Below are 23,275 nucleotides of genomic sequence, written 5' to 3' on the forward strand. Positions count from 1 at the left end.
AAACCTTCCTTTATTTTTAACCCCTCTCTACAAATATTCAGTTCAACTTATTTGACATCACAACAAATAAGTTGAACTGATTACATACACAAAAACATAAAAGGACGAGGCATAAATAAAAAAGAAGATAAAATAAAATAAAACGAAAATTCACTGACAAAACAAAAGCACGGAAGTCCATCATAATACAAGACAAAGAAAACTACTTTAATGACCTGAAACTGCCCCCATTCGCCAAGGATAAATCCTAGTTATACACTTGCGGTCTGAACTAACCGAAATCGCGCTTATAGCAAAATTATATTCCTTTTTACAATAAGTTTTAACCACCTTCTTCTCCTCTCCTGAACTCAAAAGCGAATCGCTAAAAAAAGCGAAGATCTGAATATACTGTTTATTTAGGATGTTTTATTGTTTTCCTGGGCATGTAATTATAATTTTCTATTTAAATTTTTAATTATTCTTTTCATCACACTGGCAAAATTTTATTTCACGGTTCATCACAGGTCATGTATTCTTTTCTTCTAGACACTGCTTTAAAACTTAGTGCTCAGTCCTTTTCTTCTAGCTTTCATTTGTATGGAAATAGCCCTTTCCATTCCGCTAAGTTTTAAACTATGAGAATATATACGAGAAGTCAGATGTAGACATGATTTTTTACTTCATTGAATTGACTAAGAGATGAGAGAAAAAAAATCCATGAATATTTTCCTTTAAATTTTTAATTCCCGAAATGTCAATATGACTTCAAAATTCACTTGACAGAAACATGGGAGTCGATGTTTAATGATTTAGGGGATTTCAAGAAAACCACTCATCTCAACAAATGTCGAGGTTGTGACCTGAATCAGAATGGGAAGGATATAAATGCTTGAAAAAGATAGACCTTAAAGAAAACCCTAACGAATTTTTTACACTAGCTATTATACATGTCGGATTATTCCACTACTCGCTGGCGCAAGGGTTTGAAAATAGGTAACACTCAGAAAGTGAGCCAGACTGGGCCCTTGGGCCTAGTCTAAAAAAACGAAAGCGTTGAAAAATTCAGGACTGTGCGCAAACACACAAATTCGTCAAATTAAGGTAATTGTAATGGAAATGAGTTTGCCTCGACAGACACGTAGGCTACACGAAAATTTATTTCGAGAGGACGGGAATTAAAAAAATGACCAATGTTCCGGAAAGTGCGGAAAATTATGGGGAAAGCCATATAATTTTTGAGTTTTTACAAATCTAGAGGCCCTTGCTACTAGCAGGCCTTGACTTGTAAGGTTCTTTCAAAACAGCTTCTAGCTTGATGCTGCTCTAGTTCCATCTCAGTGACATCTAAGGCACCTAGAGAAACTTTCCAATGGCAACCCTGCAGAAACTTTCCCCTGCGGAGGAGGGGAGGGGGGCTAAAAGAAAAATCATAACGTTTTCCATTTTATCCCTACTTTCCGTAGGAGACAGTTGTCCCTCCTGTCTCCTCTCTGTGTACCATTGAGAGATGGAGTCAGCTTCGTATTTAGGAGGGGTTCTAGGATGTAAAAAGTAGGGTTGGTTATTTTAATCATAGATAGGTGAAAAAATTTGTCAAGACATTGTATATGAACCACCGTTCTTTTCATGATCGTTTCTAAAGCTCATGGGAAAGCCAGAGATTACCAACCTTAAAACAGCAAATTTTCACTATACAAGTTGCCTGATGTTCCAACCAACTTTCTTACTGCTGAGTTTCATGATTCCAGAATGTGGTGTTCCAAAACACTCGTACATAGACCATGTCCTGCCCAAGCCCCTGTATAATCTTCTCACATATAATTATCCACCGATGTTTTCCTGTTGGAAACAAGGTCATTGCTTGTGCAGCTTCGTTTCTCTTAGTTATTAATTTCTCCAATAAATATTATATTATTCTATCTATCTAAAATTACATCCCAATTAATATTAAAGATCTAAACAGCGGAAAACCTTCTCCAAGGAACAACGGCAAGATATATCTTAAAGACAACTTGTACAAGAAGTTACTAGTTAATTGGCAATAGATCTAACTCAAAAATTGCATATTTTAACGGATGATTTATGTACACGTAGATTCCGTTACACATGTAACGAGACACTATGTTTTTCATTTACAAAAATGCTATGAGTAAAGTAATAAAATCATAATGAGCTTTAAACTTAACTTGACGTTTTAAGCTGTATATCACAAGTAATTAAAAATGCCATTCCCCAGTGAGGGGTTGTAGAATTTGGGGAAATGGTATGAATAGAAAAAAATCGACGCGATACATATAAACAATATCACACAAAGGAAGGGAGGGACGATTTGATAAGTTTCCGAAAGGATACTCTTTCCGAAAAAATGGTGGCATATAGAGCCATCTTTTTTTTACTCAACCCTTTGGGCTTTTTTCTTTACCTTTCCTATAAGCATTTTTATGAAAATTCTAACAAGAAGGGGGTCGGGTAAAGCCTTATTAGCGTTATTGCAAATGATATACTGACTTTATTCCGTATAGGCCTACGCCAAATCAAGCTACGGAGTAAATAAGATACGGAAGGTTAAATCACGCTGGTGGTTAAAAGAATATGGAAGAAGAACAATTAAAATTATCTCTAAAAAACACTCGTAAAAAAGAAAAATGAGATAAGAACAATGCTCATTATTAAGTTAAATGTATGGGAGCACTTCAGACACGTACGCAAATGGAGCACTTTGAAGCTGGCCTTAAATTCCTCCGTATTTAGATACGCATCCTGTATCTCTTTGGAGTCCCAGGACCCATAGAGGTCTCAGGTCAGTGGTGGTTCTGGCCTCTCTTACGCCCGGAGCAACATCTTGATAAGCACCCCCTCCCGTCTCCCACAAACTTTTCTGGCTAAATTTTAACAGAATGTTCATTTATTACCAAAATTATTTTCAATTTATTAATTAATTAATCATTTATTTTTCAATGATTTTTTAATTTATTATCTAATTATTATTAATTATTTTAATTTCATTGCTTTAATTATTATTTTTTCTTTTTTTCCAGTTTATTAATTAATCAATAATTTGTTAATTATTTCTATTTATCAACCGCACCCTCTACTTTATTAATAAAATTAAAAAATTACAAAAATGATTATAACCGTTAGATTATTTGTTTGAAATTTTGTACTCCTAGGGCAAGTCTAGCCCAGGGCAAGTGCCCCCTCTGTCCCTTCCCTAAAACCACCTCTGCCTCAGGTACGGACCGCAAGTAGAAAGAACAGAAAACACCTCTTAAACAATAGCTTACACGAAGACAAGACTTGAGGGATAAAACCCAGGAATATATACAACTATAAGAACTTTGAGTAGACATCTCGCATTTTCAGATGAGAAGTGTTTTGACAACGAGGGTTTTAAACACAGCACAAAAAAACAACTCAACAAGAATGAAACAAGCAGTTTATTCATTCAGTTATTCGACTACCAAACTTGAATTAAACAACAGGGGTTGTGAAAGAACTTCCCATTCAAACCCAGAAGTATCACTTCATACCTCTCTTTTCTATTCAAAGCTTAGAAAAATTATTCCATACATCTGTCCGTATTATTCTTTATAGGCCCAGGGAGTCTATGGGAAAATTTTAGCTTTCATGGTGTATTACACGTGGCTGAATTCCAATTAGCTTTACATTTTATCCGATTAAAGTATGGCCTTACATAAACTATTAGTTTCTTCATAAATAGGTTTAAATCCAGTGTTTCTCTTCTTGCAATGGCAGTTTATACGTAGTGAAAACCAATTATTCCGATTAGATGGGTTTAAAAAAAACATCAGCGCTAAAAAATTTTTAATGTATGTTTGGTTACCGAATGCGGTACTGGTGCATTATATATAACACAGCGCTATAGACTGTACGAGGAAATACTAATGGAAACCCGTCAAACGGGTATTTGCAAGAGATAAATTGATTGCAAAGCGTAGTTTCTCATTGAGTTTACACTATTTAAACTTTTGTTTTTTTGTTATTTAGGGGAGGGGGAAGGTACCTAGGTTAGGTTAGGTTACGTATTTAATATATACTATGCCTTACCCCCCCCCCACCCCCAAATGTGCAAATATACAGCCCAAATTTGTTTCTAAACTATTATATATTCATCCTATTTTATTTCATTAGCATTAACCAAACTTGACTTAGCGCTGTGTTATATATAATGCATCAGTACCCCGAATGTTCCTACATAGAAATATTCTACATTCGGGTGAGACCTCACGCGGGCTCTCGGGAAAATCTAAAGATCTTTGGTACTTGTCTGTTAAACAAAACGCACTCAAAAAATGAAGTTAGGTTAATCCTAATGAAATATGCCAAAACAAGATGATAAAATAATACTTTAAAAACAAAATTATGGAAACCACAACAAAGAATTGCGGGAAGCAGGCCACGTAGAAGGCATTATATTAAATACCTAACCTAACCAAGCCCCTAACCACCGCTATATAGTAAACATCTAATGAAAGTACACATACTGTACATCGTAGTTTTATCACTCAAAATAAGCAAATCATAACCGATCCAGGATGGGAAACCAATTTCTGTCAAATATTACACAGCGCAATTCTTGAGTGCGTTCCGTTTAACAGAAAAATTTCAAATCTTTTTTTGCTAAAAAAAAAATATAGTAAAATAAAAATGAAAAATAATGATCATTGAGGATACATAAATACCGTCTACTATTCACGGAGATTTAATGACTTAGTGAGGCACAACAAGAGTTTAAAAATTTCTTTAGGCTCAAATAATAGTTTTCATACATTTTAGCACAAACACCCAAAAATGCCCTTGTGATTCAACTAATGTTATGACCAACTGATGTTATATATTTGGATCCCACCTCAACTATTCTTTTTCTTTTCAATATCGCTCATATTGTTACAAACATTAATTAAAGAAGTAGTGACTCATTTCTCTTGAATGGTACCAAAAAAGGTGTTATAGTAGATATTGCATGGCAAGAGTTATAAAACCCTTAAATCGGATTGAAAATAAAATTCTTTACATCTTTGGCTATTCATCAGCTGATGCTATATAACATGCAATAAATATACAGTGCCTACTATATTTCATTCAGAAAAAGAACACTCATGGACAATAGAAATCGAGGGACAAAGTAGGAAAATGCGACCCATAAGAGTGGGGGGACAAAATACATCCCAGAGGAAGAAACACCTTTCATCGCATGTCTATCCAATGCTCTAAAAGGCTTAGATGAATTTTCAATCCCAATTTAAGAGTTACTTCTACGTTTTTTGTAGCTCTACAGTTTTATAATCCAAAACACTGGCGGATCCAGGGGGCCGGGGGAACCCCAGGCCCCCGAGATTTTCTGGCGTCCTCTTTCCCTGTTTTTTTCTTTTTTCCATTTTTTTAGAATAAATTTGCAAATATGGTCAATTATTGGCACCTTTGTCAAACTGCCCCCCCAAGATTTTCCTCATTGACCCCCTTGTCACACTGGGCGTCCCCCAAGATTTTGCTCTAGATCTACCCCTGGTCCCGACTACAAGTCTAAAATCCATTATAGGCTTTCATTATTTCAGTATTGTTGGTTTTTATTATTTCAGTGATGCCACTTCTGTTTTTTTTTTTCCTTTTTTGTAGATGTAAATAGGTCAGATTCTTATAAGGGAGGGTCATATTTTATTGTTTTCTAGGTGTGAGGGGGCGGTCAAAATGCTAAAAGTTGCAATTCAGGCCACTGTTTTCAGATTCGTCCAGGAAATTACCTTAGACTGATCTCATGGACCCCCCTCCCATCCTTAGCTCCCTGCGTACAGGTTTTCCATAGACTATTCATGAAAAAGGATCATAAATAATTATCTTACCGTCCAATAGTCCAGCAAAGGTCCCAGGTACAAGCAATACACTGAAGAAAGATATGACTAGTAAAACTTCCATACTGTGACCAGAAACCTACCTGGAAATACAAATTAAGAATCTTAGTACACGTGGTGAAATAAGATGTATTAATTTTGTATATGAAAAAAAAAATTTTCATAAAAAAAAGTTGAATGTCTGAATGAATATTAAACGGGTAAGTCGATATAGATCGACTCTTGAAACAACTTAATCGTTTAGAACTGAAGAACACTAAGTGTACAAACAAGTTATGACCAACTGCAACTTGAAGCCACTAGTTCAAACACAAAATGATCTTAATGTTTCCTGAACCAATTAACAGAGAAAAGGGTCCCTAATCGATGCAGCAGAGTCCATAAACCGTTCAACAAGACCAAAACAGTGAAAATGATGTCTTTTGATTTTAGATAGCTAAACTCCATTAGCATAGCTCTTTTGGGTGAACTATTGCTTATACCATATTGCTTACCATTTAAAACAAAAATAAACAGGGCAACACACTTTTAAAAACATTTTTTTTGTAAGTGAATTAATGATATAACGCTAATATCGAATACTTCAGAATTCATTTTCAATTGAACACTTTAAAAAAAAAAACGGAAAAAACACCTTTTTAGAAAGAGGCAACCCCTCCCAATTGAAATCTTGAATGTAAAGGCTATAGGTAGAGTCAAACAAAAATAGTCATTCTATGGTAAACACATAGGGTGAGCTCATTTTGGCAGGGAAGGGGAGTGGGATTCAAAAAAATAATGAAAACCGGGCTAGGTATATGAAAATTGGGTACTGGTGCATTGAACGTACTCTTTTATATACTGCTGAAGAAGTCAAGTTTGGTTAATGCTAATGAAATAAAATAGGATGAATATATAATAGTTTGGTACAATCCCATTACATGGGCCTCTCGGCTTAATCATTATAGACTGGCAATGATAAAACCCGTTTTGTGACGTCTTAACTGTTGTAGAGCAGGCAATGATAGCAAGGTTTTCATTGCGTATACGATATTAAACCGTGGTTTTTTGGATTTTAGGGGGGGGGAAGGTACCTAGGTTAGGTTAGGTTACGTATTTAATATATGCAATTCTTTATCCCCCTATCCCCCTAATTTGCAAATATATAGCCCAAATTTGTTTCTAAACTACTATACATTCATCCTATTTTATTTTATTTCATTAGCATTAACCAAACTTGACTTTTTAGAAAGGCCCATAAAATGGGGTTGTAACAATAGCTTATAAACAAATTTGGGCTATATATTTGCACATTAGGGGGGGGGGTAAACCATACCATAGGCCTACATTAAATACGTAACCTAACCTAACCAGAGACAGATACCCGGTTATAATGGCTTATGAACAAAATTATAAGAATTACATAAATGGCAAATGCCAAATTGTAATTTTAATATTCATATTAGATCACCCGTTTCACTCAATTCCACTCTAACAACTTTTTTATGACCGGGTATCTGCCCCGGTATCTGTAGCATCTCCAGTTTGACATTCCATATACAGTATATAAAAGAGTACGTTTAATGCACTAGTACCAAAAATTGTATGGAGTTACAAAAGTTGTGAGAAAGCCGTGGTCTGCTCACAGGCCCCGCGCGAATGTGCCTTTTATAAGGATTTTCGGGATGGACTTTGTTAGAGTTTATCCCAATCTAACAAAGTTCAGGTGTAAGGTGAGTTCACATCGCCACTGATGGATTTGCGTTAGCTCCATAACTCAAATTCTCAGGTGGTAATATTGAAGCGGCAGTAATTTTTTACACAGCAAAAATTAGTTTTGGTCAATTCAGATTGGGATAGAACTGCAGTTAAGGGGATTTTTGCTAAATTTAAAAGGCGCAGTGCTCCATAAATGGAACTTTAATTAATGGATTTACAGCCCAAATGAGACCCTGGTAAGATGTTTATAAGTGCTCATCTCGCCCCTCCCTCTCGAGAGAGCTGATTTTCAACGACTTGGGATATGTCGTGCTGCGTAACTTTAAACAGAAAGTCAAAATTGGTTTTAAATCTAGCTCAAATACAAGGAACTGCCAGGCAAAGACAAATGATCGATGAGCAGCAGACTCAAAAAAAACGAAAAAATTACTTTCCAATACAAAGACGTGTATAACCCTTTCTTCACAGGATTTATCGATCCTTACAGGTATAGAAGGGGTGGAGAAGAGAGCTTGAAAACAAAAAGCCCCTAATCTACAATTCTTAGCGTTTGGATTTTTTTTTTTTTTTTTAATGCACTAACTTAAACTGTCCTGACGTATAGTTAAGGTGCTTCTAAATACAATTTCACCGTCAATCACCTGTATTTCAAGCAGGAACAGCCTAAAGTCAAGGGACAAAGGAACAATCAATATTTTGACCCCCCCCCCTGAATTGGCAAAACAAATAATTTTCGTAGCGCAGTAGCCTAATACAAAGATGAAAATATGTGTCGAGTCACATGCACATACATTTTTACTCTTTTCAGTAAGAATGGCAATCGTGAGAGAAAAATCGTCGCTGCTTTAACCAATCTTTTTATTGGTTAAACTGGATTCCGTTGATTTTTGAATTAAAATGAATTTTGTGGAAGTGAATAGAAACTTGAGAGCCAAAGTCTCAGGCGGACGAGAGAGTTTTAGGGTTGACACATGACCGACAAGTCCATTGGACCCGCATGCGGACGGGGCAACCTATATTTTATACTGGAAAAGACTAATGCGCTAAATGCAAATTTTCACAAAATAATGAAATGAAAAACAAATTAAAAATTTGAAAAAAACTTTCTAGACCTAATTTAAGTGGTAAGTCTAATTTAGAGCTGTTCCTGGAAGTTTCTTTCACGTAAAACAAGAATTTACCGAATTTACGAGAAACCAAATAAATTATCTTAGAAATAACTTTATTGAAAGTTATCTGGATGTTGACTGCCCTTAGTTTTCCGGGGATTGACTAGAAGGGAATCACGATTGGATTACGGATTATCAGCTTTTTGCTCACTTAAAAGTTGTCGTGGAATCTGGACGAAGCTACAATTTATATTAGGGTACTGAGGGAAGACTTTTTGAAGTTCCTACCTTCACCCTTTCCGTACTTTTAAAGCTTTGAAGATTATGTGGCCTAACTCAACCTAGGCTGTCATAGCCTTTAAAAAAAAGGAATTTTCAAGCTTAACTTAGTCTTATTCTCTTGCACAGTAAGCCATATGCACTTGAGGCAGATTCTAAGCTCTAAAAAGTCGATGCCCTAGAGGGGGCTAGTTCGGAGGTGGATTCAATCCTGACATTTTTCATTCGGGCAGCGCAAAAATTCTGGAGTAGGCGACTCAAGGGCGGGTCTAGAGCAAAATCTTGGGGAGGGGTCAATGTGACAAGGGCGCCATTAATTGACGAAACTGACAATTTAACTTAAAAAAGAGCATTAAACAGAAAAAAACACGGAATGAGGGCACCAGAAAAAAATTCGGGGGGACCGCCCGTCAGCCCTCCCTTGATCCGTCAGTTTAGTGACTAGCTGCTATATTGCAATTTGGTCAGAAATATTCCCTCCAATGAAAAGCAAGCTGTTGAGTTATTTCGTTTGGGATACAGCTCAGCTATCTTTTGCTAAAACCTAGTGCCTACGATTTTCTGGTTTTCGAGAAAACTGCACACTAGTGATTTTCTGGAACTGAAGAAATAGATGAAGATTCAAAATTTAATCAATAAGTTTTCGGAACTAAACTAAGCAACACGACCGGTTTCCTCATTCAATGCGCTTTCCACATAAAATGATGGCTACCGCGACAGTTGCGTCCCTACCCCCCCCCCCCCCCCTTGATGCGGGCAGATCTATTACTAGGCTATGCAAACAACTTTGCCAATTTTGTTGTTTACCCAAATTAGTATAACTTAGCCCCCTACTTCACTAAAGGGGTCAGATATAGCTGTGAGCTATATATAGAACTTAGGTGGTTGATTTTTTCAAACTGGAAGGCTATTAGTTTTTATTGTGAACCTACCATTGAAGAGAAAAAAAAATACAAAAGATAATGCAAGCCTTTACAGAACAGCAAAGTTTCATGTATAACCCTGAGTTAGTAGCCTAACTTGGCTGAGTTAGATGAATGAATTTATAGGCTATTTTCAGAGCCTAAACTGTGCCCCAGGCAAAGCCTTTGTCAGAACCCAACTCCACCTTTATCCCTCCAAATGGCCCTGACGTTTGATGAAACGTCCTCGCTAAGGAGGGGTGGGGCGCAATTGTCACGTTAGCAACCGTTAGATTTGGAAACAGTAGGCTAGGCCTACGTAACGGACGATCGAATGGTAGCACACCATTCTTTTGTTATTAGAGGGTTTCCGTCAAACTAGGAGTGAACATGCAGGATAATCGAGCCTATATATAAGAGTGATACTACAAATTCAATAAATCAGCCAAACGTACTTATCTTTTTTATATGATTAAATACTTGTCAGTAATAAATCCTTCATACTATTCACTATCCAAACAAACTCTTTGAACGAAAGAATCAAACTAAAACGACTTTGTAGTTTACTCGCTTTCTGAAATCATAGTGCTAAGTTTCCTCCTCGGCGCTAGCTAAGAAAATTCTGACCAATGAGAAAAGAGACATAAATCTGATCTTTTGGAAAATATAAAATGATTCATCCACTCATTAAATTTATTTGTGTAATTCTTAATCATAGTTTAAAGTACGGCTATTAATATGTATAGTTATCTAATATAACGGTTTACCGTATTTGGTACTTACGTATCATACCGACCGCACTCAAGAAGTGAAGTTAGGTTTAGGTTGATCCTAATGAAATATACCAAAATATGATGAAAACATAAGAGTTTAATAAAAAAATTATGGAAACTACAACAGAATATTATGGGAAGCAGGCCACCCAGAATGCATTATATGAAATATCTAACCTAACCAACTCTATACATCAAATATTTAATTAAAATATACTTGCATAGTAGTTTATTTTACTTAGGCTAAGCTGATTGTCTTCGAGTCCACACCGAGAAACCAGTTTCAAATAGATCAAGAACGACAATGTGATCGGTATAATACGTAAGTACCCCTTCTTGGAGTTGTGTTCTTTTTTAAGCCTTAAAATGACGAAAGTGATGGAAAAAAACAAAGCAAGACCTAGGCTTGAATTTCTCGACTCTAACATCCACGGGCCATTTTTGGAACAAATTGAACTAAAAAGAAAAAATAATTGCAAATTTTGCTCAAGATTATATGCTTTCTTATGTTTCTGTGTTAGATATTCATTCAATGTCATTTTGTGAAAAAAAAAAAATTATTTGGAGCTATGAGTTTTTGCTATTCTCATAATAATAAAAAAAATAAATCATCATTATAACCAAGATTACCGAAAAAACAAATGAATGTGGATTGACAATTTAATATATAGGTTACTGATATCCATTCCTAAAAGTCTTAATTATTTTGGATTTGTTAAAGTTATAAAAGAGAAAAGTTTAAAATGATTTTTGTTTTCACTAAAGTCCAAATTATATTCTGGTTTTTAAAAGGCACAGGGGGCGTTAGCCCTACTCCATTTTGTGGTAGTTTTTGCTCGTTGGGAGTTTTACTTGGTTATTTTTTTGTAACTTCTCTTCGTTTCAGTTATTTATTGATAGCGATTTATGGTAGTTTCACCCTTGAAAAATTATTTGACTTTATTTCTGGCAGCGACTTGGCCCAATAGTATCCGAAACCTAAAAAGAAAATTTTGATAACAATAGATACATCACAAGAATCAATTTTTTACGCTGATTACAAATATATAAAATTCATTAGGTTTAATGTAACCCGTCAAAAGCTACCAGCCTAAGAATTTTTTTTTGATTTTTTTAAAAGGGAAAAAACATCCCCAAGAAGTCAAGGAATCTTAATGAAAGTTACAGCATCACATATAGCGTAGGCTATCAAAGAACTTTCTGTAACAAAGAACGTATACCAGAAGATGTCCCTTCCTCAGCCCTCGCTCTTTACGATAAAGTTAGACGCTAAACTTTGACTTTAGCGTAAAAAGCGAGGGTTGAGGAAGAAATATTTCCCCTCATATACAGAATAATTTAAGACGCAAAACTCCCTCTCCACATGTCCTGAAAATTTCAACTTAATTCCCCTTATCTTTCTTGAGATATCACAGATACACCTTTTTAACAACCTTGGATGCATTAAGTGCATTTTTTATTAGTTCAATTTCCCAATCAATTTACTCTGAAAATTTTAACTTAATACCATTTGTCGTTCCTGAAATATTACAGATATGATTTTTGTCTAAATCTGGATGCACATAATGTCTTTTGATTTAGTTTAACATCCCCAAAACATATCCTGAATGTAAAATATAATACCCTGAGTGTTTCTTGGGATATTGCGCAGACGCCCTTTGGACAATTTGACTATACATAGTTTATTTTGATCTAATTTTACATCCACCTTAACTTCCCTTAAAATTTTCAACTTAATACACAATCATATTCCTGAAATATTGCATCTGTGTCATTTTGACAACCTGGATGCACTGAAACTCTTTTGATTTAGTTCAACAGTAGTAGTAGTAGTAGCAGTATTAGTAGTAGTAGTTGTAGCAGTAGCAGTAGTAGAAGCAGTAGCACCAGTCGCAAGTAGTCACACTTGCAGTTACAAGTAGCCACAGTCATATGAAGCCACAATTGCAGTTGCAAATAGTCACAGTCCCAAGCAGTCACAGTCATTGTGTCAGTTATTCGCAGTCAGAGTTGCAAATGGTTGCAGCCGGAATCGTTAGTAGCTGCAGACGCGAGTAGTTTTTGCAGTCAAACTCATATTTAGTCACAATCGAAGTTCAAAGTAGTCAAAGTCACAAGTAGTTGGGACCACAGTCGCAAGTAGTCGGAGTCACAATTAGTCACAATCGCAAGTATTTACAGTCGAAAAAAGTCCCAAACGTAAGCAGTCACAAACAGCGACAGTCGTAAATAGTCGCAGAAGCATTTATAGCAGTAATAGAATAAGCAGCAGTTGTAGTAGTAGTAGTAGAAGTAGTAGAAGTAACAGTGGTAGTAGTAGAAGTAATAGTAGTAGTTGTAGTGGCCCTTAAAGGTTGAATTTAATACCCTCAGCTGTTCCTGACATGTCCTTTTGACAACCTGCATGCAGATAGTTTGTCTAGATTTTGTTCAGCAGATAACCAAACATCCCCTGTAAGTTTCCCGTTAATACCTTTAGCCATTCCAGATACATTGCTGATACGCCCTTTTAACATCCATATTTAATTAAGCACCCCTTAAACATGCTCTGTAAACTTCAATTTAGTTCTTTCATCTGTTCCTAAGATACCACAAATTTGCCCTTATCACAAATCTGGATGGACATAATTTCTTTTGATTTAGCTCAACATCCACAATAACATGCTCTGAAAGTTCCAGCATAAGATCCCTAGCTGTTCCTGGTGTATTGCAAATACGCCTTTTTGACAATCTGGATACACATATTACCTTTTGATGCACATAGTATATTTTGATGTGGTGTTACAACCCTTCAAATTTCCCTGGAAAACAAAAGTTAATGCCCTATTTTGTTCCAAAGATATTCTATCTTTACCATTTTGACAACCTGGATGCACATAAATTATTTTGATTTAGCTCAATACTAGCAGTAGTAGAAGTAGCAGCAAAATTTGTAGTTATAGGCTAATAGCAGCTCTGAAAGTTTTAGCTGAATACCCTAAGGCGTTGCTGGGATATTGCTGATACATCCCTTTGATAATCTGCATATACATAGGGTATTTTAGTTTAGCTCAGCATCCCCTCAAAATGCCTTGAAAGCTTGAACTTAATCATCTAATCCCTACCTTAGGCATTGCTGAAATGCTCTTTTGACAACCTACATGCACAAAGTGTGTTTTGATTTAGTTTAATCCCGCCCTCACCACTCCCTGAAAGTTTTGCCACAATACCCTAAGCATTTGCAATAGTAGTAGTAGTGATAGCAATAGTAGTATTCCCGTAGTGCCTTTTTGGTTCACTCAACATCCCCTCAATATGTCCTGATAATTTCAACTTAATAATATAAGCCGTTTCCGAGATGTCGCTGGTGGGCCCTTTTCAGGTGGCCTCACCTGAATGCCCATGGTGAGTTTTGATTTAGTTCTACACCCTCCTAAACATTCCCTGAAAATTCCATCTTAATCAGAATAAGAAGAATCAGAAGTAGTAGCAGTCATAGAAGTATTAGTAGCAGTTACTACTGCTACTAACAAGTAGGAGCAGTTGCATACACACAGTCCTTTTTGCTTAGTTCAACATGTCCTGAAAGTTTCAACTTAATACCCTAAGCCTTTCCTGAGGAATTGCTGATACGCCCTTTTGACAATCTGCATACACATGGTGTGTTTTAATGTAGTTCAACATCCTCCCAAAAATTTCCCGAAAGTTTTACCTTAAAATCTTTAGCCTCAGTTGTAGTAGTAGTCGTAGAAGTAGTAGCAATAGTGGTATTTTGCCCATAGTGCCTTTTGATTAATTCAACATGCCAGGAAAGTTTCAACTTTCCAAAGGCACCATGTGCATAATAATGCTACTATTAGTACTATAGTCTTGATTTATTCTTTTGACAACCAGCATGCAAATAGTGTGTCTTGGGCCCTTAGTAGAAGTAGTGGAGTAGCAGTAGAACTAGTAGTAATAGCATGCGCATAGTGCCTTTTGTTTAGTTCAAAATCCCTCTCAAAATGTCCTGAATGTTTCAACTTAATACTCTAAGCCCTTTTCTGACATATTGCTGACACACCCTTTTGGCAACATGCATGCAGTAGAAGTAGTATTAGTAGAAGTAGCATTAGTAGCAGTATGAAGGTAACGTCTACCCTGAAAGTTTCAACTTAATATCCTATGCAGTTCCTGGGACATTGCTGACAGTTCCTTTTGAGAACAAGCATGTACATAGTGTGTTTGGATTTAGTTCAACATCCCTAAGCATTCCCTGAAATTTTCCCTTTAATATCTTTAACTTTAGTAGTTGTAGCAGTAGTAATAGTAGTAGCAGTAGTAATAACAGCATTAGTAGTAACAGCGAAAGTAGTAGTAGTAGCATGCAAATATTGCCTTTTGCTTAGTTTCAACTGTAAGTTTCAACTTAATACTCTGCCGTTCCTAAGATATCACTGAAAACACCTTTTGTAAACCTGCATGCACATAGTGCGTTTTGATTTAGTTCACCTCCCCCTCCAATATTCTCTGAAATTTTCACCCTTATATCCTTAGTCTTAGTAGTAGTAGAAGTAATAATAGCAGTAACAGTAGTAGTAGTAGTAGCACAAGTAGTATGCACATAATCCCTTTGGTCAGTTGAACATCTCCCTCATCATGCCCTGAAAGTTTTAACTTAATAGTCTAAACTGTTCATAACATATTGCCGACATGCCCTTTTACAATCTGCATAAACATAATGTGTTTTGTCTTCTTCCCCCTCGACATTACCTGAAGTTGTCAGCTTAATACCCTTAGCCTTAGGATTAGTCGCAGTAGAAGTAGTTGTAATAGTAGTCGTAGTAGTAGCGTCCACGCATTTTCTTTGGTCAATTGATCACCCCCTTCAACATTCACAGAAAGTTTCAACTTAACACCCTAAGCCGTTCCTGAGATACACCCTCTTGAAAACCTGCATGTACATAGTGTGTTTTGAACATTCCCTGGAAGCTTCACCTTGATAGCCTCTGCCTTTTTGGACACCAAGGGTTTAACAAGTTCTCTCCCAATAATAGATACTATGCTGGGTGAATTAGATAGCTTACAGGCCTTGCTTCAAGGGTTGGAGGGGGGGAATTGTCATTCCCAGAGGCATAGTTATTGGACATTCAAACTATCGTAAACAAAATAACTATCTCAAGATTTTTGTCGGATGTCTTTGGGGGAATAAGGGACGGAGGAGGGATGGTTGCCATCCAATCACTTTTTACTCTTAAGAAGGGCACTAGAACTTTCAACTTCTAATCGAATAAGCCCCTTCCGAAGTCTCTACAACAACTCCTTCTATACAAAATTTTTTGGTGAAAAGAACAAAAAAAAAAAAATACTTAGAACCCACATCGCTTTTCACTTAAGTAATAGATCGCAATAGCGCTGCCAATGAAACTGACGACTGGCAGGATCGATACAAGGATCGGGCTTGATTCAAATGGGTGTTAGTTTACATGAGAGTTGTGTTAAACGGTGGTTGAGTTAAACGGATATTCATTTAGACGCACACCACTTATACGACTTGAAATGCTGTAGATAAAGTTTCAAAAGAAAAAAACTATGGTTTTAGGAAGGGGAGAGGATGCATCGACCCAATTTTCACTGTTAGATTAATAATTGTGAAGTGTCTTGGTCATCAGACACCTTTAGTCCTCAGTTTTGTAGACTGGGAGCAAGTCTTTAATTCAGTCGATAAAAGAACTTTTGGGAAGGTCCTGGTCTCGTAAGGTATATCAGATAAATGCATTTAATGTGATTAGTGCTATGTACGAGGATAACATTGTTGCGGTTAAGGAAATGAGGTTAGTAGCTGGTATCATATTGAATCAGGAGTCAAACAGAGTTGCGTTCTATCCCCATTTATATGGTTAATTTTGAAGGATTTTGTCCTAAGGAACACGGCAAAGGCCATGGGAGAGCATGAATCAACAGGGAAGTAAAACTCTCCTAGACTTAAATTGTGCTGATGATTTGAGTGTCATTGATGAAAATGTTAGCAAAATCAATCATTGTTTTGAGGTTTTGAGAGTTAAGGGTGCAAGAATAAGTTCAAAAATTATGTTAAGAAGACTAAGTCGCTAAAACTGAGAAGATTGATCAAGTGATTTACTTCACTTACCTAGGTCAAGGCCGTATCCAGGAAGGGGTGGGTGGTTAGGGGGTTTAACCCCCTCCCCCACGATATGTTTGTCCGTCTCGCAAAACCGTAACAAAAATAAATATAAACAAATTTTGTATGCATTTTAAAAGTTTTTTGTAATCCCCCCCCCCCCAAAAAAAATAAACTTCCTGGATACGGCCCTGACCAAGGTAGTATTATCAGTAAAGATGGTAGATGCAGCGAAAATATTAAAAGTACAACAGAAAAAGCCCAGGATGTTTTTTCTCTTTGAAAAAAGTTTGGAAGAATAGGAAGATAAATCTGCGAACCAAGGTTATAATATTGAAAGCTACATATGCCAGTGGTCACATATGGCTCTGAAACGTGGGTGCTCCAAAAGACGGGAGACGATTTGTTAGATGTTTTCCTATGAATTTTTTACGAACTCTTTTGGGTACCTGCGTGACAGATAGTGTTTCAAACAGTAATCTGTAAGAAAAATGTAGTTCTATCCCACTCTCTAGGACTATTTTGAGAGAAAGGTTGAGATGACTAGGACACGTTTTGCGGATGAAGGATGAAAAATTGCAAAAGATTGTTCATCTAGGGCCAAGCGAAAAGCAGGTCGCCCTCGAATAAGGCAAGGGGAGGTCGTAAGGAAAGATTTAAGGGAAATTGGATCTTCTTGGGAGGGCGGAGAGGAAGGCTTTGAATAGATTGGGATGGAGGAGCAGCGTGCACAGCTCTGTTGGCTTCATGTGACTTGGCCTCAGTATTCACATATATTACAAGCTTAGTCTAATATTACTCCTCAGAATGAAGGGAGATTAGGTGGAATCCCCTCTACCCTCTTTTTCTATATTTATCAGAAAGCTTACAGAAGTTTAAAGCATTTGGGCAGAAAAAGGCACAATCTAAGGCTGCAGACTAGACCCCGGCACCACGCCGGCGTATCAATCGAACGCCGCTAACGAGAGGCCCGGTTGACCGCCACCGAAGTGTCGCAACGCCGCCGGTATAGGCGGCAGGGTTCGGCTGACTTTAAATTAATTTTGCGGCAATTCTTTATGGCGTCAACCGAAAAGTCGGAGCTTTTCTTGTCTCGTGTGGTTAAGTATTTCGATTTTTCTGATTAGAAATCAAGCAGGGCTAGCACTATCCCCAAATTTTCGGGTCTTTCCCCGAAAATCACCCAATCACGGTGCCACCCCTATTGATTTATCACTAGTGACTATCCGTGCCAAATATTAATTTACATCTTATAATTCTTCACTACTCTCTTGTTCGTTAATTTTCATCTCTTGTGTTACTTTGCATGAAAACCAGACAGATACAATTGCAAAATACACGGTTCTTCGTATGTTGACAAAAGTATCGTCTTTATGAAATGAGATTAAACCATTTGGAATGCAGTTTCTCAATTGCTATAAGAGTCTTACATCATTCGTAGTCAAGAATTTTATTTTTAAGTTGAACGAAACGCATACACTATACAGGTTCAGTTGGATTTTGAAATTGATAGTCAACAGATTGTTGCGACAGCTGATTCGTACGTTTGCAGAATTTGTTTTCTTTCGCTATTTTTAGATACATTTTTTAAATATTTAATACACAATTATTGAACGCCTCATAGAGTAAAGAAAATAACATCTTTCTGAAATTTTTTTACCCCCCCCCCCCCGAAAAAAAATTCTATTGAGAAAATTTTAGCTATAGACTATGTACAAGGTTGGGGAATTAAAGATTGAAACGGAAGTGACCCCAAACATATGATTCATAAAAAAGTTTTATATTATTGCCTATAGGGGGGGATAGGGGGCTATCATTTTTAAACGATAATACCTTAATTTTTTTTTAATTGAAAGCAGGGATACCGGAAAGATTTTTTTTTCATGTAAAGCGGAGACGGAAGAAAATGATATCAAAATCCCTGGGAAACCATAGAAATATTTTGATAGACCCAGGATCCCCCATTGGGACTTGTTCACTGTCTTGGGTATTTTTGGATTTCTCATAGGCAACTGGCCTAATTTAAGTTTTGTGTGTGCTCCCTTTTGATTAGATTCCTTGGATCTTATTGAATGCCACGGCGAATCTATGACTCAGTTTTCCAGTAATTTGAGTTATATCTGAATAATCTCGACATTTTTGTTGTTCGACCTTTATAATTTTTAGATGATAATGCCTCGAATTTCTTTTTATTGAAAGCAGGGATGCCAAAAAGATAATTATTTTTTTTAATCTAAAACAAAGACGGTATCCTATCAAAGTGGTATCCAGAGGGGGGGGGGGGGTAGGGAATTCTCTTATTTAAATAGTAATACCTCGAACTTTTTTTATTGTAAGCAGGGATGCCAAAAAGTTATTTTTTTAATTTAAAGCAGAGACGGTATCCTATCAAGGCAGTATTCAAAGAGGGGACGGGTAGAGGGCTTTCATTTTTAAATGAAAATACCTCGATTTTTTTTTATTGAAGACAGATATGCCAAAAAAGTTACTTATTTTCATATTTCATAGCAGAGAGTATATCCTATCAAGGCAGTGTCCAGAGGAGGGGGGGGGTAGGGGGTATCTTTTTAAAGAGATAATACCTTGCATTTTTTTAATTGAAAGCAGGGATGCCAAAAAGTTATTTTTTTTTCAATTTAAAGCAGAGACAGAAAAAAATGATATCAAATTCCTTGGTAAACCACAGAAATATTTTGGTAGACCCAGGGCCCCCCATTGGGACTTATTTATTGTCTTGGGTATTTTTGGATTTCTCATAGGCTACTGGCCTAATTTGGCTTTTGTGTAGCTCCCTTTTAATTAGATTCCTTTGATCTTATTGAATGCCACGGCGAATCTATTATCTATTATTTCAACTATTATGCAAGGGTTCTGAAACGCCATAGCCATTTCGTTTCTACAAAATTTCTACTTCTCTTGATGAATAACGAAGAAGACCAGCGTCCAGCCAGCGAGTTGCGATGTTTTTAACTTATGAATAGTCCCGAATCTGTTGCAAATTCAAGCTGGGATTTGAGAAAGACTGATGAAAACTTCAATGTTTGCGGTCAACATTGATCGCGCCTGCGGCACGCCGCCGCTGCTATTTTTGGCCCTGCCACTGCCGGCCTTCCCTTATCGGCGCGGCCCCGGGGTCCACTGCAGACTATCCCCCGATCATATGAAGATCAACTGATCCTCTGCTCCAATAACTGACGCAAAACTATAGACTACTGTACCTAGTTTTTTTTGTTTTTTTTAAGCCTCAAAGCCTCAAATCATTAGACACGGTCAAATGAAGCATACAAATAATTGTCTATATTGACCGATTACTAAGCATGGACTGCATCAATCTTTAGGAGCGAATGCGCCACCGCACAATATTACGGTCCCCTAGAACTGGGAAGCAAGGTAAATAGCTTTTCGATAATTCAAAACTGAGTGGCTATATCCAAACTTTCAATCGATTGTATTTTAGCTTTCTTCGAACCAAAATAGTTGTTTTGCGCCTCTAAATGGCACAAACGTCACTTCACTGTGGCACGATCACTCTTTTTCTTCATAAATAGGGTACCAGAACTTTCAATTTCCGTCCGAAAGAACCCATATCCCAATATTCTATCGTCACTTCCTAGATACGATTACCTCTCGGAAAAACAAATAAACAGGTGATAAATAACCTTTTCGATATACATGCAAAATTTCGCATTTTTGTAGATAGGTGCATGATGGTATAGCTTTCATTACGATTACCTTGGGAGTATTTTTTTTTTCCAAAATTAACCGAATTTTCGTCAGATTGTCACTGCTGATAAAACTTTTAAACCGAATGAATTTTACGTGCTCGGAATCATCGTATTAATTTAATTCTTTTAACGTGCTTATTAATACCACACTATTAATTATATATATATATATATATATATATATATATATATATATATATATATATATATATATATATATATATCACAGTCGGTATTTTTCTACTGACTCAACATTGATCACAGTCGGTCCGAGAACTTTCGATACAAAATACTAGACTATTTGTAGCTACTTGTGTCTTTTTTTCGATGACATAATATGACTTAAATTTCTTCTTTTTTTAATTTAGAATGAAAGTAGACTAGCGCTAACTCTTACATCAGGCTCTGTAAAAGAGCTTTCTAACGAAATTTGCTGTTACATAAAACAAAAGAAACTTAGCCATGGAAACAAATTTCTGCAACGTTATAGCTTCACGGTAAACCGAAAGCACTTTGATAGGTTTCAGTTAGAGATGGCTTACAAACTCCCGGGAAAAAAAGAGAACAATTTCAGTCTTCGCCAACTGAGAAAAAAAAAAAACAAAAAACGTGTGACTAAAAAAAAAACGAAGAAAAAAAAATAACAATTAAGAAACCACAACAAGTGTAATATTCAGTCAGTGAAAAATAAAAAAATAAAAAGACAAAGAATTTCGCCAAGGGCCTCCGCCAAACCATCCTCAGTGCTAAAAAAAGAGAAAATAAAAAAAAACAAGTCAAATATAAAACAAAAAATAGCCTTTTGAAGTAAACTGTATCGAGACAAAGATATGACTGAACAAAAACCAAACCAAGACAAATGGAAAGCATGCAAACATAGATTGGGCAAGAGTTCTTTCCCTAGCAAAAGAACTGGCCGATTTCCTGCAGCCTGCCTACTGACCTGAACCTGTTAACATGATCAACTGATCTTGATTTAACATAAGAAGGAATGTTAGTTAATTGTCTTTGTATTAAATTATCATAAACTGGGCTTTTAAAAATATTCCTAGCATCTCTATTTAAAGCGGGTCTTATGTGTGTATTTTTTAATCTCTATTGCCTCCCTAAAAGGTCTTGGTAAACCATTTACTGTGGAAAATAATGTTCCAATGGCTTACACTAAAGGCTAGACGAACACAAAGTTTCATTAAATAAATCTCTAAAGTCTGAAACAAAATTATTTTTTACAGTAAATGGTTTACCACAGTCTGATATGTTTTTTATTTATAATTTTCGTTTTTTTTTCTGTCAGCGTATTAGAAACATATTTAAGCAAAAAAACTTCTGAATATTTTATGAAAAATGACAAAAACGTAAGCCTAACTGTTATCATATGACCAAGGGCACAATTTTTCCATTTTTACAATTTTTCTTTTAAGCAGACCAAAAATTTTTTTATATGCATTTTTTACGTTTTTATGGCAAGAATTTTAGGAAGGGGTGGGAGTAGGGGGGGGGGGGTACGACTTTTACGAACTTATTGTCATAAGGTCAGTCCATTTTTTTTCTTTTTGGAAATTTGTTTATTTAGAAAACAAGGGGTAGTCCGAAACAAAGGATCCAAACTGGCTTAAAAGGAGACAAAGAAGTCATAAGAAAGTAAATAAATAAATATCACACAGTCACGATAAAAAAATAACAAACAGATTTTGTGTATAATAGATCTTCTATACTTTTGCAACCTTGCTGAGATGCAATTTTTATATACAGCCGACGATAAAAAAAACCCATAAAAAATAAAAATATAAAAAAGTCCAAAAACCATCTTGGACAGTTCCAGAAGTAAATATGCAAAAGAAATTGTGAAATGAAAAGAACCTGAGGTTCGGAGATTTGATACAGCTCTATGGGGATTTAAACAAAACTTTAGTGCCATAGCCAGCATACGTCAGTTGAATTAAGGAAGTAAAGAGGGATCTGAAAGCACTAACACAAACAGTAGTATAGCTGTGTTTGACAAGGTTGCCATATGTTGTACAGTAGTGCGTAGTATATAAAATTCTGGCTACCAGCTTTGTTCAATATAGACTTGTGTATATTTTTCTACTTCAAAGTTCCCCTAAAACTTGAAGACAGGAAAATGCTCGATTTACCCTGTTTTCGGCCAAATGTAACTCTACGAATTCTGTCGTGGCAACAGGAGTCCTCAGTCCGATTAAAAAGCAGAGTAAATATTATCATTCATCAAAGATTACATAAACTAAAATGCATAAATGACAAATATCTCAATGTAGATAAAAACGAATTGCTATCAAGTTCGACTGAACTATTTTGCCAATGTTGTCTTATAAAATTATTCTGCTGACTACAGCAACTTTACTATAAGAAACGATATAAAGTTGCGGTGTTTGTTTATTAACTCACTACAAGGAGTTGGAGAATATGAAAAAAGAAACTATTTCCATAAAACTACTTTTTCATTATGTGCTTGAGCGTCCCAAAACTCGACACCCTATTTTCATAGCTGACGAATGGCATCAGTGACATCAAAACATGCCTGGATTGCAAATGTGCGTAGAATGCTGATGTTTTTTTTAGTGTGTATTGTGTAACTTAGTGTATTGTTTTTTTTTGTATTTGTGGTGATTTACTGTGAAGCCCCTAGAAAGCTAAGCTTCTTGGACCAAATTACCCATGTTCTGCTTATACAGGAACGTTTTCTAGTATGAATAAAATGTTTGATTGGTTGAAAGATTTGTCAATGGTTATTTTTGATAAAAAAAAAATAATAAAGGACAGTAAAAAGCCACTGTTCACTGATAAGTCTACAAATACTTTATTTTTTTTCTTTTATT

At 36.1% G+C, this 23,275-nt stretch overlaps 1 protein-coding gene across 3 annotated transcripts in view; it reads right to left on the reverse strand.

The window, feature by feature from the left end:
* The window catches only part of LOC148945303 (netrin receptor UNC5C-like), a 282,310-nt gene extending 271,925 nt beyond the window's left edge, over positions 1–10,385 (reverse strand). For all 3 annotated transcript variants that reach the window (XM_089098698.1, XM_089098696.1, XM_089098697.1), the window contains exons 1-2: positions 10,296–10,385; positions 5,844–5,935 (exon numbers count right to left, since the gene is read on the reverse strand). In XM_089098698.1, coding sequence (XP_088954824.1) covers positions 5,844–5,916 — 73 coding nt within the window. In that variant the 5' untranslated portion in view covers positions 5,917–5,935; positions 10,296–10,385. The remainder of the gene's footprint in view (positions 1–5,843; positions 5,936–10,295) is intronic.
* Positions 10,386–23,275: the final 12,890 nt, after the last annotated feature.

This window comes from Artemia sp. Qi Xiang Cuo, chromosome 13 (assembly GCF_049724085.1).
Source record: "Artemia sp. Qi Xiang Cuo chromosome 13, ASM4972408v1, whole genome shotgun sequence".
Classification (NCBI taxonomy): Eukaryota; Metazoa; Arthropoda; class Branchiopoda; order Anostraca; family Artemiidae; genus Artemia; species Artemia sp. Qi Xiang Cuo.